At 42.8% G+C, this 17,452-nt stretch overlaps 1 protein-coding gene across 2 annotated transcripts in view; it reads right to left on the reverse strand.

The window, feature by feature from the left end:
- The window catches only part of GRSF1 (G-rich RNA sequence binding factor 1), a 300,991-nt gene that overhangs the window by 88,658 nt on the left and 194,881 nt on the right, over positions 1–17,452 (reverse strand). For both annotated transcript variants that reach the window (XM_085640993.1, XM_085640994.1), the window contains exon 6: positions 13,403–13,578. In XM_085640993.1, coding sequence (XP_085497119.1) covers positions 13,403–13,578 — 176 coding nt within the window. The remainder of the gene's footprint in view (positions 1–13,402; positions 13,579–17,452) is intronic.

Consider the following 17,452-nt stretch of genomic DNA (forward strand, 5'->3'; position numbering starts at 1 on the left):
AAGGGGTGCTTGGTAAGTCTATGTGAGGTTTTCTTCTCCTGTAAGTCATTTTGCATTAGAAATAGGTTTCTGGCACTAACTAAATGCTGAATCCCTTTAGCTAATTTCGACTGGTCCAGACTGGATGTTGTGTTATCCGTATTTGAATTGATGCATCTTGTATCTGGCTCTGGAAAGCTTTCTCAACTAGAAACAGTCTTTAGCTCCAAGTAATTTATATGTTCCAGTGGTTCCTGTTCTGACAATTATCCTATCGCTTTGATTGTGAAGGCACACACCACATCCTAATGGTTACACATCCATCATAATGATTTGCAGCTTGAAACTCTTGGTGAGGAAGTGGTATTGTGAAATGTATGCCGTTTTACATGTTTTTGTTACACAATGTTATTTTTTTAATTATTTCTACACCTTGCATATAACCACTAGATTTTCCCAACACCCACCTTTACTTAAGACCTTTGACTGTACAGCCATTTCAGAATAGTGCTCCTGAGAAGCCTTGTATTTAGGCTAATATAAATACATGACACAAACTTTCCTAACAAGGTCATCACTGTTAAAGACTGAGACATGTTTGCTCATGAAAAGCTAATACTCTGCCTGGTATGAGAAAAGCCAATGCTAAATCTGTACTCTGATATGACCCCAGAAAATCTTTTCCTTATGCAGTTAAGAAAACTTTTTCATATTGATCCGAATAGTAAAACATATCTACTACTCTCTAACCACTATGTTGAGATTGTTACAATTCATTTGTCCCAATCAGCCAATTACCTACTTACGGATACATATGAATAGCTTCTCTGCCTAGATGACCAACTGCCATTGCCAATGTTTTTCTAAACACCCTTAGCCCAGCTTTAAGTGGGATGAAAACACTGGGGGCATGGCCAGTGTAATTAAGGATGTGGCTTAAAAACACCTAAACTAAAAATCTGTGCTTTGCATAGTGTGCCACCCAACTGGTATTTTGCTGCTTCTGTCATCGCATCCAGCTATATAATACAACAAGTAACATTATACTGACAACAAGCAAGGATTATTGGCTTTGTCAATGGTTGTTAGTTGCATAAGATAAACAAGCAACAACTATGGCTTTGTTGTATATAATATTGAAAGTGCTTATGTTCTGAAATGATGAGACTATGAAAGAACTATAACAAGTCTCTTTGAATTACATCAAAGGCATTGAACAGTAGTATTGCTGCAGAGTTAAACAAAAATATTCCGCAGAGGGTGAGGGCAAGATTTGGACAGCCCGATAGGGATCTGTATCAGCACCTGCTTTTTAGAACTGCAGGTGCTCAGGACCAGCAGGACCCAGCTCACTTAAAGCCCTACCTTAGTTCATACCTTGAATGGGTGATGAATATCCTTCATGACAAATTTTTAGAAATTTCTGAATGTGCTGGATGAAAATGTGAAAACACGCATAGTTCATGTCTATGGAAGCAAAGTAATCATTCTCCTCCAGTGGTGGAAAGAATACATGAGAGGGCTGCTATTGGGAACTTTTTGATAAATATGTTCATGAAACAGATCCAACACTGGTTTTGATGCCAAATCCTGTTGAGGACTCGTAGGTAAAGTGTTTCACTCCTGTATCTCGTTTGTGATGTGGTACCTCCCTGATAACTAACGTTTAGAAGTAGATCTTCAATTTCTTGTTGCAAGTATTGACTCCCTGCAAAGATGTTTCTTAAGTTTTATTGTTTATGATGTGCTCAAGAATCCTATGTTTTTTTCTGAACTTCTTTTTATTATCATTGTTATCATTACTACGATATCAAAAGGCAGTTAACACAATTATCCAACTGAATATCTTATGAAGGTAGAGCACCTCATAATAAAATGTACATTTCCAAAAGAAACAAATCAAGCAGAGATACCCACAGCTGCCACAATGAAATGAGGAAGATGCAGGGGTGTAGTAAGGGCACAGGGCCATGGGATGACCCAAAACAGATTCACCTAAACAACCATTCAAATTAAAACCCCCCCAAAAAAAACAGGACACACATGAGAAGATATTTCACACGGTATTTGAATGGACCCCAATAGTAACTTAGCCTCTAACTTGAGAAGGGCCAGAATCCAGCAGCTTTCTACTATCAAGGAAGTCTGGGAATATTAAAACAATCACACCCTCCAAAACCATTTGCAGCTCGGAGGAAACTAGAGCGAATGCTCCTAGTCGTGCTCCAAACAAGTCCTGTTTACAGCTTGTCGATCTTCTTGTTTCATCTAAGTCTCTCAAGTTGGGAGGAGAGTCAAAGCAGCTCCTGAGTTTTAGACCCTCCTCAATAAAGCTGCTGTCAGTTCGTCCTCGTTCGACATCATGGATTCAAATAGATGTGGTTGGCGTTGCTGCTCCTCAATTTTCATAGTACCATCTTGGACAGGAACCAGGTGCTCCTAGCTCACCATACGCACCACAGACTCTACCAAATAGGACAACAATCCACAAAGCAGCTCAGTATCTTAGACAGGAGAAGAACAACTATTACTGGAAAAGGATCTACCTCTATTTGACTGGCCTCTCGTTTTTCCCTTTCCACAAAAAAATCTGCCAGCTTTATGTGGTGGATTGCCACTGTCCCACACCTTTAAAAGGGACTTCCTTTGGATCATTTCTGTTGCATAGTATTATAGGGAGACCTACCAGATCCACTTCTGTCAGATGAAGCTCTCGTGAAAGGAATTGTGTGCTTGCCATGTTCTCATAACTTGTGTGTAATTTGCTTTTTTCCTTTTGATCCAACCCTTGACTAGCTGGAGAGCTAAGTACATGCTCTCTTGTGAAAGGCAAATCAATACAATTTGTCAGCACCTCAGTTTTAAAACAGGAGATCTTTACCCAGCCAAGACTGTGCATCACAATTAATGTTGTAACCTGCAGGTAATGGGGTCTGTGCCATTTTGTGTGGACTTTAAACAAGTGTTCGCAATTTTTCATTCTTCCTCTATGTTTCAGTGTGTTCACCAATGTGTTAGAACAGCCTCTCACATCCAAACTGCCCAAGTGCTGTACTTATTGGAAACTCTGGTTCTACAACCGGAACCCAGGGATAAGGTGCAGACCATTGCTTGTCATCAGAGATTGAACAGATAGGGCTAAACTCATATGTAATCAAAATGGGTCCTGAGAAGCATTCCGGTAAAGTAAACTTTCAGGTCTTCCGGTAGGTTCTTAAAAAACACAGATGTCGTGGACCATGTCGGTGTCTACAGGTGGACTGCCAGCACATGAATGGAGGTCAGGAAACCAACCTCTGGTGCTTAACTCTCTGATACTGCAAAGAAACTGAGTTCCTCTCCTTTGCCCACAAGAAAGGATGGGTTTTAGAATCACCCCCACCTCAGTGAAGACGGGTAGCACGGAGAGCCAACAGGGAAAAGCTCACACATAGAACTTCTAATCAGACAATAGGAAGCAGGGATGAAAAAAGGCACTTCCCTCTCAAATTCCTATATATGGAGGTCATATAGAGGGCTGAAGAACAAGTTTGGAGCACCACAGGAAAGCTTGACTGCTGTCCTCTCTGGTTTACATAGTATACTGGAAGCTGGAAGAGAGGATAACTATCTTCAAGTACTCTCCCACCAGCCTTCAAATAAGTCATAAAGAAAAAGTTACTTACCTTCAATAACAACCTTTCTGGTGAATTCTCTTTCTACCTGCAGTTAATTCCCTTTGGTAACAACATTTCTGGTAAATACTCTTTCTATCTGCAGATTCCTCACCTCTGAATATCCCAGTCGCCAGACTGTATCCAGTTACTTCTAACGTAGCTTTCTGGTTCCAGCAGGGGGCAATGGCTCCGTCTCAACACTAGAAGTGGAGTTGTGGTGATGGCACTGGAACCATATAGCACCCACAGCAATGCCTGGCATCTGCTCGTGATTTTTCCTTAACCATATCTCTCAAGGCAGGGACAAGAATAATGTCTACAACGAAACAGGTGTGGGCGAATAAACTAAATTGCCATATTTTATGAGGCCTATGCATTTACTTCAGAAATGGGAGAAAGGGATCAGTGAGGAATCTGCAGGTAGATAAAGTAGTCACCAGAAAGATCATTTCCAAAGAGAAGAAACCTTTTCTTTGATGGAATGGATAATTTCAACTACACGTCCCCTCACCCTTGAATACATTCTCAACAGGATACCCCCCCCCACCTTCCCAGCAGGTAGGTGTGAAGGAAATTCAAACAAGGAAAAAATGTAGGACCGATCAAGTGGAGTGGCTATCGCTCCTAACTGCAGAATTCAAGCAAAAGTGTGGAGGGAAATCCACACCACCGATTTATATACGTCTACCACTGGCATGCCTCTAGCCAAAGCAACTGGGGAAGACTTTGGCCTGGGAGAATGGGCTTGGCTGGATCGCCCTCAGGCAATTCTTTCTTAGCCAGTGCATAGCATATTGTGATGCATAACAATATCCGATGAGAAGGTGTTCTCTTTTGGACCACCTTCTTTTTTGTTGCCCATGTACCCAAATTAACAGCTAGTTGTCAGACCTGACCTCTTTTAAGCATTAAGAACTAATCGCAAGCCCGGGGTCCCGCCTATGCAACCGCTCCTCCTCCTTGGTAGGGTGGGGTGGCAGATAGAAGGTGTATAAAGTTTCAGACTGCCCCAGATCGAAAGGGGACACCATTTCAGGAAGTAAAACCAACATTTACTGCAGTAATGCATTTGCATAAATATAGATCTCTATAGTATCTAACAAACACCTCTTCGATCTCCACAATGTACTTAAAATTGCCATGGTGGTTCATAATAGTAGAAATATTATTCGCGGCCCCAGCTTCTTTGATGAGTGCAGTTAATATTTTCCCTTGCATTTCTCCCTCTCTCTACGCCATTTCCTTGGCATACTTTCCCAGGTAATTGGATTCTCATTCATCTATCATAGTCTGATATTTTACTTCTAATTTGTTCTTCGATAAGGATATCCTCTCATCGATCTAGTTGGGATTCTTGTTGCTTAATCTCAGGTTTTAGTGCCGCCATGTGGCGCCTCAGGATTTTCAGAACTCCATGTTGTTTGGCAATATATTGACTTCTGAGAAGGTGGCTATTTCTTCTACCGCCCCTTGATTAGTCTCAAAGTAGTTTTGGATTTCTACTTTAATCTTGTCCCTAAACAGTTTATTAAGAACATATTTGGGGATAGCAACTACATATTGTCACGCCTACACATGCCATATATTTGCAGTGACAGTTTCCCAGGTGAGTGATCGGCTATAGTGTAGGCCATGTGTTCCATTGCCACTGCCCAGGTGCCTGAGTCACCAAGTAATAATCTAGTCAGATATTGAATGGTCCACTTTCAGCCACAATTGCACTCGCAACTCCTGCCGCTTCTGTAGGACTTATTGCTGGTATGTGTGATCCATCTACCTCAGGCTCTAGGCTATGTTGAAGACCCCGCCCCATATCAAAGGTTTAAGTGACATCTTCTGAATTTTGCCACCTACTGAGAAGAAGAAATCAGGATCATAATTGTTGGGACCATATGTGTTATTTATTATGTACTTCTCATCCAGGATACCTTGTAATACGACATAGCTACTCAATGTATCTGCTACTGTGTGTCAGACAGAATGTGACACCTCATCTTATGATTATAGCCACTCCTCTAGCATATGTGGAATTTGATGCAATTACGCCAACTTTGCTGATTTACCAAATACCTTTACGTCATTAAATGAGGTCAAGTGCGTTTCTGTTAGTAGAACTACATCTACCTTTTTCCGCTGCAAGTAAGGCAATACCAGTATTGCCTTCCTTTGTTTTTTAAGGCCTCAAAGGGTAGGAGGGAATACTGTCTATCAGTTTTAATGTTCTTAGTCATTAGGTTGCCTTTCGGGTTCTTGCTTGATGTATAGTGTTCTGCTCTATGCACGCGTTAAGTGTGGTAGTTGTAAGAAAGTGCCCTCTTTTTGCACGGTTGCCCCCATTCTTTGCCAAACTGCTGATGTACTTGAACTGTGTGAAAAGTGTGCCTTGGGTTCCTGCCAAACAGGTACCTAGGGCCTATGTTTTTCCCCAAACAGCATTAAAAACAAATACCAATTGCCACTCTTTGGCCACAGGTCAGTCCCTTGTAAATGGTATCTAGGTGCCAAGGGCACTGTGGCCAGGAAAGGCCTCTAAGGGCTGCAGCACTTATTGTGCTACCCTTAGATACCCTGTACCTTTATTTATGTGTTCGTTCTCTCTCGTTCTCTCTCTCTCTCTCTCGTTCTCTCTCTCTCTCTCTCTCTTCCCTCTCTCCCCCCCCCCCCCCCCCCCCATTGCAGGCTGCATGTTTTAGTGCAGAACAAAGGGAAGAGTCCACATGGCACACCTCCCTGTGTGCCATGCCTACAACCCACTGCCCTGGCATAGGTCAGCCACCCCTCTAGCTGGCTGCACTATACCAGTGGTGAGGGTACAGGTGCATGAGTCCTGTACCCCCCTACAGTGTCTAAGCCAATTCTTAGACATTGCAAGTGCAGTAATGCCATTAAGAGTATGTGGTGCTGGGAGTTTGTCATTATGAACTCCACAGAACCATAATGGCTTTACTGAAACCTGGGAAATGTGGTATCAAACTTCTCAGCACATTAAACACACACTGATGCCAGTGTGGGATTTAATGAAAAATCCACTCGGAGGGCATCTTAGAGACGCCCCCTGAAAAACAACCTAACACTAGCATCCAGGCTGAGTGCCTGCTCGGCAGCTGCCACCACCAGCCATGTTTCTGGACCCTTGGGTCGACAGCCTGCTGCTCTTGGAGGTCTGAAACAATGCACATCCTAGGACGAGGTGCCAAGCCTCCTCCCCCGGGATGGGCAGGGTCTACGAAGGGGAAGCTTCAAAGGCTTGCCACTTTTGTGAGCTAACCCAGGCCTTTGCTGCTTCCAGCAACCGGACCCCACCGGTTCTGACCCCCACTTTGAGCGGGAGAATCAGCAGTAAAACCAAGTGAGGAAGGGAGGTGTGACCACCTTTGCCAATCCCACCCCTCAGGTGAGGGAGGCAAGGTGAAGCACAACTCTCAGTCCCTGCCATCTTGCAGATGGGGGGACCCAGCCAGCCGGAGTAAGGCATATGCCCCTCTCCCACCGGAGGGTGGCATAATAGGGGGTATACTCACCACAGGGAAGGGACCCATTGGTCCCAGCCATTACCTACCTGTAACACCCCTAAGTCTAGTATTTAGGGGCAACCCTGCACCTTAGCTCCTCAGACCAGAATTAACAAGAAGAGAAGGAGGACTGGAGAAGCCGTGCTGAACTAAGAAGAGGAGGACGCCCACTGACTTGGGCCCAGCTCTACCTTCTCCAGAGAAATCCCGGTGTCTCCTACAGCCAGCAACCTCGAAAACCCGGGAGAACCTGCCCGGTCTCCCGTGAGCACCGTATTTGCTTACCAACAGACTCTGGCCCCAGCCAAAACCTTGAGTCTGTACCACTCTCTGCACCTGATGCCTATGGCCCGAGTTCAAGTGGCCCAACACCACGAGGAGGTCTCCCCAGCGAACCTGACCTGGGATCTGGTGATCCCTGAGCTGCCTTGACTCTCCAAACAATGCATCCAGTCTCTTTCTGGAGGACCCCCCCCCCCCCCCCCCCGACAGCGACCGGAGCTAGTAAGAAAACCCGATGCCTAAAGACACCCCTGCACTCGACGTCCCACGGCCTTAGGAGGCCTTGGGTGGCCCAACCGATGGTGTCCCAGTATCCCCAGGCATCCCAACTTACCTCTCCAACCGGTGGTCACCTCCAAAAGATCTTTGTCCCCGAGACTGCAGCCTTTGTTGCAACCGGAGAATCCCCATTGAAAACCACAGGGCACCAGATGCCAAAACAGCATTCTGCACCCAGCCGCCCCTGCGCCGCTTCGGGTGTACTTTGGGTGCTAACCCGGATCCCCCTTTGCCCTGAGCCTAACACCAGGAGCTTTGTTCCCAAAACCCTGTGGCCTGCTCGTGAGCAGCCACCAACCGGAGGCTCCCTATCCCCCAGTGGATAACATTGGGCCTTAGCACTCTGCACCCGGCCGCCCTAGTGCAGCTGAGGGTGTTTCAAGAGTGCATCCTTGACCCCGGGGGAGCCCTGGTTCTAACCCCAGAGTACCAACTACCACAAAATAGTACTTACCTGCAAACAGTTAACTTCATTTTTCCCAATAGGAATACATTGACTGTTTTCCCTTGAAAATTGTAGAGGTGGTTTGTATGGAAAACTGAAAAACTGTCTATGTACTGTGAATTCCTTACCTTTTGTCGAGGAGATGTCTCAGAGTGATATCTAGGCATATCACACTCATTAGGGAAAGTAATTTGAAAAGTAATCTGAAAAGTAACGTACATAGTGATCTGAAAAGTAATTTTGAAACATTGATTTAACTGTAATTCAATCAACTGCATTTGAACCTGCATTCAATTGTAAAACATTGCGTACGATTTTGCTATGCATTTATTTCACTTACCTGAACCAGGCTTGGTTTGGTTCTAAGAAATAAAATAACTTAATATGTTTGACACAAACATATTGGTCTGAGTTTAGTCTTTGAGTGCGTGGCATCATTTGCTGCCGGAGTGGCACTTTGTATCACCCACATTAAATATAGATTTCAATTCTTAAATTAATCATGATAAAAAAAATTTAAAACATCATTTTACAGTAATTTCTTATAATAGTATAGCAGCAGAATCACAAACTCTATTGACCAAAATACTAAAATCATGGGAAATAGGAGACGATAAAAGTCATCTTGTTTGATTTATACTGAATCTTGCAGGTGTCAATCATATTGTGCATAATCTCTTCATAGTTACTTTTTGTCCTAAAACAATCAAACTGAACCCCATTTCAGTTTAATTTATTTGTGTGTTTAGCTAAATTCAAAGTCAAACCTGTCTCTGCAAGTAAACAAGATACTTGTGTGAGAGACTTATCATGCTCTTTTTCTGTTCCGCCAAGAACTAATATGTCATTGCTATAATTGAGCGCATTCATTACAGGCTGTATGATACGTCGAATAATGTTGTGAAAACGTTCTGCAGCCGATGACACATCAAAACGTAGTCTTTTGTATCAAAATACAGCAACATTTGTAGAAAAGGTTGTAATGTACCGGCAATTTTCTTTGATTTCAAACTGATGACAACCTTTATTTAAATCAAGGAGAAAGAATACCTTTGCACCATTGAATTGCGCTATCATGTCAGCAATGTGTGGACCTGGATGTTGTTCTCGTTCAACTGCTTTGCTGGCTTGACGTATGTCAACGCATATGTGTACAGCTCCCTCACTATCCTTTTTGGGCACTACCACTATGGGAGAAACCCTTGGCCTGGGACAGCTCATTGATATCATGCTTAAGTAACGATTCAAGTTTTTTTTCTTAACAGTGTCTTGTAAATGAAAAGCAATCCGTCTACGTCTTTGAGCAACAGGACAGACATCCTCATTAATGTGCAGCTTTACTTTCATTGTCTTAAGCTTTCCTAAACCATAAAATAATTAAGGGAATTGACTTATTATTTCGTGGTAAGCATTCATGTTGTAGTTTACAGAAATCAGTCCCATATCAGCAGCTGTTCTGAAACTGAGCAGACAGGCACTTGATGCTGTACCTTGAAGCACATGGATGGGTGCCTGCACTTTTGTTTTCTTTTGCTTCATCACTACAAATGAACCTTGACTTTTTAAAGGCATCAATTCAGTCCATGTACATACTTTGGTCTTTGATGGCGTCAGTTGCAGTAATGGAGACAATTCACTATATTTCTCCTCAGGAATAATGTTTATCGAAGTACACCTGTCGATGAAAGGTATCGAACAACCATTTATTTTCAGATTAATCTTTGGACAATGTTGAATGACTTGTGCTTTAGCAGGTCAACTTTTTTTGACGGACTAGTTTCCTTACAGGCGGCCAGTTCACCATAGGTCCACTTTTCTGAGGTAAACATCGATATGGCAGTATTTCACTTGATACTGATCTAGAAGAACCATTTGACAATGATTAAGAAGACAATCTACTTCGTTCAGTGTCCATTTCTCTTAACTGATGTCACCGCTTGGACTTGTGGGTGAACGTCAAACATTGCTTCTGTAATGTTCCGGCAGCCATTTTGAGTTTGTGCTGTGATGCAGCTGTTTTCCTTTGCTCTGCAAACCGTCACAAAACGGTTCTCCTTCCCACAGCCATTACATATCTGTCCAATGGCAGGGCATTTACCGTGGCGTGGAACCGAAAATCCACATCTAAAATATAACTTTTTACATTTAGACATCACTGTGTGTCCTTCAGTCTTTGGCTTACTTTTCAAACTCATGACTGATTCATTCTGTGCAACTCCTGCCTCCATGTCAGCATATCAACACGCTCTTCAGCTCTGTCAGTAATTAACACTCGCTCCAGACTAAGAGACTCTCTCAGTATTTGTCTTCTGAATAAATCTGACAAGCATTCATCAATAACTCTCACATGTACTGCTTCTGCATCGTTAAATTCATTGAACCTGCAGTGTTAGATGAGTGTGTGGAATCTCTCCCAAAAAATTAATTAAGAGTTTCACCAATTTTCTGTCGTTCTTAACTGAAAATGTATCTCTTGTAATCTACATTAGGCATTAGAATGAATTTACGATTAAAAAATTCTTTAGTCTGACATATGTGATTTCTTCGTCAAGTCATGGCATTTTCCTTATGACTTCTTGTACACCGTCACCAGCAAGGTGAAACACCGTTTGGTGTAACCAGGCGCTTTAGGAATCTCTTTATTTTAATAATCTTTTTGTTATCAGTCTTAGTGCATCAATTAAATCTACAAATATCTCTATCCACACAATCCATCCATCACCAATATTTCACTTTTTGGCGGTATCGAAAGATAGTGGCGGCTTAAGAAAGGCGGCAGCATTGTTGATATTTATAGGAGTGGCTGACATTGAGGGTGGAGCTCTGTCAGAGTTTGTCAGCTGTCCACTAGGACCTACATCATCTGCACCATCTGAGGCCCTGCAATGGATCGGCCCTCGGATCGTCCTGGATAGTCCGTGGTACGGTGACCTTCTCCTTGGCCTCCATCGGAGCCCTTCACTTTCTGGAGATCTCTAGAGTTGTTTCGAGCCACCACCTGGCAGCTTTGGTGGTGAGCCACTTCAGGTCTAGGACAGCTCAGTAAGCACAACCCTTGTGCTTCTTCTTGGGTCTCCTCGCCAGGTGGTGAGGTTGTACAGTTCCACTTATCGAGGCTCTGGTAAGAGCAAAGACAATATACTTTCTTGTCAATTGTTTTGTCAGCCAGCGCTTTAGGTATTTGACTACTGAAGTTTTTAGCACTTCTTTTTTGTATCTATACTTATTTGTCTTTGACAGCAGCTCTCTGTATAACGTAGGACTATCTTGCGTGGCAGCGCAGTAACTTTATGTATGGCCTGACCAGCAGGTTCTCAGCAAATAATGTGTAGATTCTGCAATGCTTTCATTGTCTTCATCTGCTTCACAGCGGCTGGAGCTGCACTTTGGCACCATATGAGTTAAGCGTTGATTCCGTACTTCGCCAGTGGCACACGTGATACGCACAAGTAGTTTGCTTGGACCACGGCAAACTCTCTGGAGAGCAACGTCGATCTGCAGGTTACTTATCCCCTTCACGTCGATATTTCCAGCATACGCCACACAGGGAGATAAGTATTACACATCTTATTCTTCTGCGTGTAACTGCATACTCAACATTCTAAATCATTCTTCATTCCATCCCGCTCTTAGCATCTACGTCATAGCTCTATTGAGTCCATCAGGAGCCAAAAAGGGTTCAGTCATTGCTAGTTAGTAATACACTACAGTGCTTGTGCTTAGTCATCCCGGTTAGTGTACTGAAGTTGCTGGCGACAGTGATAGCTGGGACTCTTTGAGCTTCTTTAGGTTTCTATCAGGTCCTGCTCTGTCACCGGGCTGCGGCGCAGCTCTGCTGATATTGTCCTCTTGTGACTCTGCAGTACCGATCAAACCCAGGGGCATTTGTATTTTCGGGTTTGCTTTGCGGGGTCCGGATTTGCACTGTGCACCCACGGTCAACTATTTTTCAGCAGCAGGTCACTTTTTTCAGCCTTTGGCAAGCTGTGCCCGCCATCTTGTTTTCAGTGCCAACCTGCAGTTACAGGCGTCTCATGTTTTGCTGCTCTGTTCTCTTTGGCATATTTGAGTGCTTGTTGTGCTAATAAGATCTTCGAGCTTGTGACCCTGACATCGGATTAGTTTTAGCATGTCCCTTACTGCTCTCAGAGTGGCCTATCTTCCTCTATGCCATCAGAGTTCACATCAGAGTGGCCATCTAGGCAGAATGCTTGACTGTGTACCCTTCCCCCCCAAATTACAGATGCATTTAATGGTTAAGGCTTTGTTCCAAAAGGCAGTGGGTGGAGCTGTATTTTACCTGAATTCAAAAGGCCAAATGCTGAAAATCGCAATACTTCTTACACATACTCACCTAATAGCAGCAAAATGCACCATCGCAAAAGGGCATGGGATAAACGGATTACTCCCATAAATGCTATCATCCTGGCCTTTAACCAGATTACCAAGAATTGCATAAAGGTAACGTTTATCATCATTATGATGCAGTGTCTGCCAATGGCTGTCTTCATGTTGTCTTGAGTGGCAGTTCATCTGTCAGGAAACTCCTTACATAAAGGCATACTCTACAAACAACCATTAACTGATCAGCGACTAAAATGTACACATTCGACTTTTGCTGATGTTTATAAGGAGCAAAATAATGCACAACGCAAGACCATTTTGTGGCCCCCGCTTTAGAACCTCATTCACAAACAGTAACAAATAAAATACTGCTTATTTGAACTTTTAAGTAAAAAGAATTTAGTGCACTGCCCTGCAAAATATTGGTGTGTTCCTGTGAATTTTTATTGAAGGCGTCAAAATGGACCCAACATGTTCATTGCAAATCTGAAATATTAAACCAAAATGTTTCCAGATATTTAACACTATTTTACTATCGTTGTTATTTGCTGATGAGTATTACATTTGCTAATGTTCAATCTGGTACTAAATAATGTTCACATTTGGTGACCAGCAGAGAAAGCAGCAAGCCGAACAAGTTAGAAGTAAACATTAAAGAGTAAATTAGTTCATTCATAAAATGTAAAGTTGGAATATGCTGAATGTAACCTAACTATACAGCTTCCTATGGTTAACCATCAGCGTAAGGGAGTTGTGATATATGCACTACATCAAATGAGATCAGTTATACCACAGTGAACATGACATTAAAATATTAAGCAAATTAACCACAATGAATGAATAAATTAGCAGAAAAAAGTCAGGGAAAACAAACAGCCCCATAACTTTTGCATATTATTGCTAACCTTTGTAATGATCAGAAAAGGAGTTCAAGTCCTGATCAGGCTCAGTGTTGTCTGTCACTGGTTCAACAGGGTTCTCCTCTTTACTTGTGGGGGAAAAAGTTGCATCCTTCCTTTTCCTGTACGGAAACCTTAAGGTTTGGATTTCATTCCTTCTGCTTTTGAATATTTCTATATATCTATGAAGAAAAACGTTTTAGTTAGTTGGCAGTAGTTACAGAAGACACTAGTATATAGACAACCACAAAATATATACAACTAAAGAGTGCTTGACAATACACTTTAAAATTCATCCGCTAGAAGACCAAGCTGCCTGTGCAGTATCTAGTAAATAAATTATAACTTCTTTTTACATCATCATTTGCTTTAAGGACATTAAAGTATGTTGAAAGCTGCGGTGCCTAGCCTCGATTATTAATATTTCTTTTTTTTACCTGTGCTTAGCTGGCAGCTGCTACCATTTCACTTCTACAACAGAAGATAATTTAGGAAAGGGAGGGGTAAAATAATGAACCTTTCAAATCTGTGATTGGCAGATTCCAAGTACATCTGACAATGGTATAGACAAAGTGAATAGCTGCTACTAAGTGTTTGCCTCTTTACTCAAATTTATGCAAGTAAAAAACAAAAAAACATTTTTTTTACTAGTATAGATAATACTTCTAAAAGAAAACAACAAAACATTTACATTACTTTCACTGAACTGCACATTTAAAGATTCACATTTATATAATATATGAAACCAATTTTCAAAATGTAAATAGATTTCAGCAGTCTGATAGAATCTGGTGTATTACCTACTGGCGGTAGCCAGTAGGTAGTTCTAGTTAGGACCTAGTTTCCATAGGAAAAGCGTTTTTTGATCTGCCAATAACTTTGGCGCCGTTTGACGAATCTTTGCGAACTTTTCACAACTAATGGGGCGGTCGCATCAGCTGCTGTCTTGAGAATGTCGGAGTGATCCGTCACGCGGGGGCCGAGAAACAGGGGGGTCCCAAAACACTTTTTCCTTTATGTTAATTTCCATAGGAAACTATTGACGCAGCTACAGCCTGAATTGCTGAACAAAATTACACCGAATTTGGCAGAAATGGTAGCTCTTGGTCTAGAGAGCACTCTTGTTGGTAAATGGTGTAAATCCATTCAGTAGTTTGAGAAATGTGAAGATTTCTCAGATACCCTCCCGATCTCGTGCCTGAGATTTGATTGGCGGCCAACACTTCAAACCAAGTCAGATGCAGAAACACCCCTCCCCCCCAGGCCTATTCAGAGGGCAAAAAAGCATTTAAAAAAAATGTTCGGCAGGAAAACAAAGCGCAAGCTCCCGCACTTCATTTACTTTAGGCCCCCGGGTGGGCCAGGTCCCGGGGGCAATAACAAATAGAGATGTGGGGGCCTGGCAGGCCCTGCAGCCCCAGGGACCGCCCCCGCCCCAGGGCTTTGAAGTGCGGCGCCCATCCACCCCCCGCAGCCCTGGAGACTGCCACCTCCCCGGGGCTATTTTCAATTGGATTGCGTGGGATGCTCCAGCCCCACCGACGCAGCCCCGGAGACCACCACCTCCCTGGGGCTATTTTTAAAATTAGAGGGGCGCCGCACGGCCCCCTCCTGGAGCCGTAAATTGCCCTGGGGACCACCACCCCCCAGGGACGGCTCCAGCAATGTCCCGGGGTGCTCCCCCCCCCGAAGCACTGCAGTTTGCTGTGCTCCCGCCATCCCATAGCAAACAAGTGTGCTCGCTTTGAACAAGCGAGAGCACTTTGCTCTCGCTTGGACAAAGAGAGCACGCTTTGCATTTTAGCCCCAAGGAGCTGCATCTCCGCAACTCCCTGGGGGTAAAAAGCAATGCGGGAGCCAGCGGGGCCTTCAGGCGCCCCCCGTGGTCCCCAAGGAGATGGCCATGCCCTGGAGGATGGGGTCCACAGAGCCAAAAATGGGCGGGGGGGCAATCAGTTATGTCATTTCAGATGTCATCAGTGTTGTCATCAGTGATCAGTGATGTCAAGAATAATGTACTATGCAAGGTCATAAGCAGTGCATTGAGGGGGCGCAAGTTATAGTTAACTCCAGTAACTAAAACGATTCAATTTCGCTGGTTTTGGAAGAGTGAAATGTCAGCCTAGCTATAACGTTCCTGTAACCTTTAGTTTCTTTTAGTGCATTTCTAAGGTTTTTCAAATTCTATTTTCCACTTATGCCATCCCTGTAACCTTTGGTTTTTTTTTGTAGTGAATACATACATACATATATATATATATATATATATATATATATATATATATATATATATATATATATATATATATATATATATATTACCTACTGGCGGTCGCCAGTAGGTAGTTATAGTTAGGACCACGTTTCCATAGGAAAACCTCAACATTCTATTTTGAATAACTTTGGCGCCGGTCGACGAATCCTCGCGAATTTCTCAAAATAGGTGGGGCGCTACGCTCCGCTCCTACCCTGAAAGTCTCGGGGGGATTCGTCAAGCGGGGGCTGAGATAAAAGGGGGGTCCCAAAACGCGTTTTTCCCATGCATTTTTCCATAGGACCTTTAGAACGAGCTACAGCCCGAACGGCTGAACAGAATTACTAGAAATTTGGCAGAGAGGTAGTCCCTAGGTCAAGGAAGTGCCTTTTGTAGGTTTGGTGTAAATCTGTTCAGTAGATTCTGAGAAAATAGCCTTTAAATCAATATATATATCTGAGCCCGCTTACGGTACGCTTACCGTACGCTTACCGTACGCTTACCGTACGCTTACGGTGGCGTGCGCGAGCGCGATTCTGATTGGCTCTTAGATCTTAGTAAACATTCGAATCGGCCGAAACCAGGAAGCGGCGTCCGCCATTTTGTCTCTCGCACTGAGTGTTGTTTATCAAACATGATGGCCAAAAACATGTTACGGGGCTGTTTTGACAACTCCCTCCCACATAGTCATGTTGAGGGAGTCCCCAAACATCCCCCAAGAGCAAAAACGGTTTTATTTTTTTTTTGGCAATTTCGCGAGGTACGCTTACCGTACGCTTACCGTACGCTTACCGTAAGCTTACCGTACGCTTACGGTAAAAAAATAAAAATAAAAAAAACACTATCCACACTTACCCCACCCCCTGTGCTTTTGGTGGCCGCAGGCCACCAAATGTGCAGGGCTTATTAATAGAGAAAAAAAACGTAATTTTGGCAACATGAAATTATAAAATCGAAATAAAAAAAACACTATCCACATTGACCTCACCCCCTGTGCTTTTGGTGGCCGAAGGCCACCAAATGTACAGGGCTTATTAATAGAGAAAAAAAACGTAATTTTGGCAACATGAAATTATAAAATCGAAATAAAAAAAACACTATCCACATTGACCTCACCCCCTGTGCTTTTGGTGGCCGAAGGCCACCAAATGTACAGGGCTTATTAAAGTTGATAAAAACCGTGTACGGAACGAACTGCGTTAAGTGGGCGCGCACGCCACAAATGGCGTAAAGTAACTTAGCATTTAAAAAACCGTACAAATTCACTGAAAAAACCATAGGTTTCACACACGTTATAGTTAGGAAATAGCATTTAAAAAACCTTGCTAATTCACTGAAAAAACCATAGGTTTCACACATGTCATAGTTAGCTGGACATTTTACTGATAAAAAACCAATGAAATTCCCCCGTTATAGTTACTGTAGGCAACTATAACTCACGCGACCGTAATCCTCTGCTGATGACATATGTGTCTTTATGAAAAAAAAATATTTGTAATATATGTATAGCTAAAATTTAATGGAAGAAGATATGGGCAAATAAGTGTCTAAATACAGTATTAGCATCAGCAGAGGATTGCGGTCGCGTGAGTTATAGTTGCCTACAGTAACTATAACGGGGGAATTTCATTGGTTTTTTATCAGTAAAATGTCCAGCTAACTATAACATGTGTGAAACCTATGGTTTTTTCAGTGAATATATATATATATATATATATATATATATATATATATATATATATATATATATATATATATATATTATAACTCAAAGTGCCCAAGCATGTCTGGAGGCACACACC

Source organism: Triturus cristatus, chromosome 2_2, assembly GCF_964204655.1.
Source record: "Triturus cristatus chromosome 2_2, aTriCri1.1, whole genome shotgun sequence".
NCBI classification, from domain to species: Eukaryota; Metazoa; Chordata; class Amphibia; order Caudata; family Salamandridae; genus Triturus; species Triturus cristatus.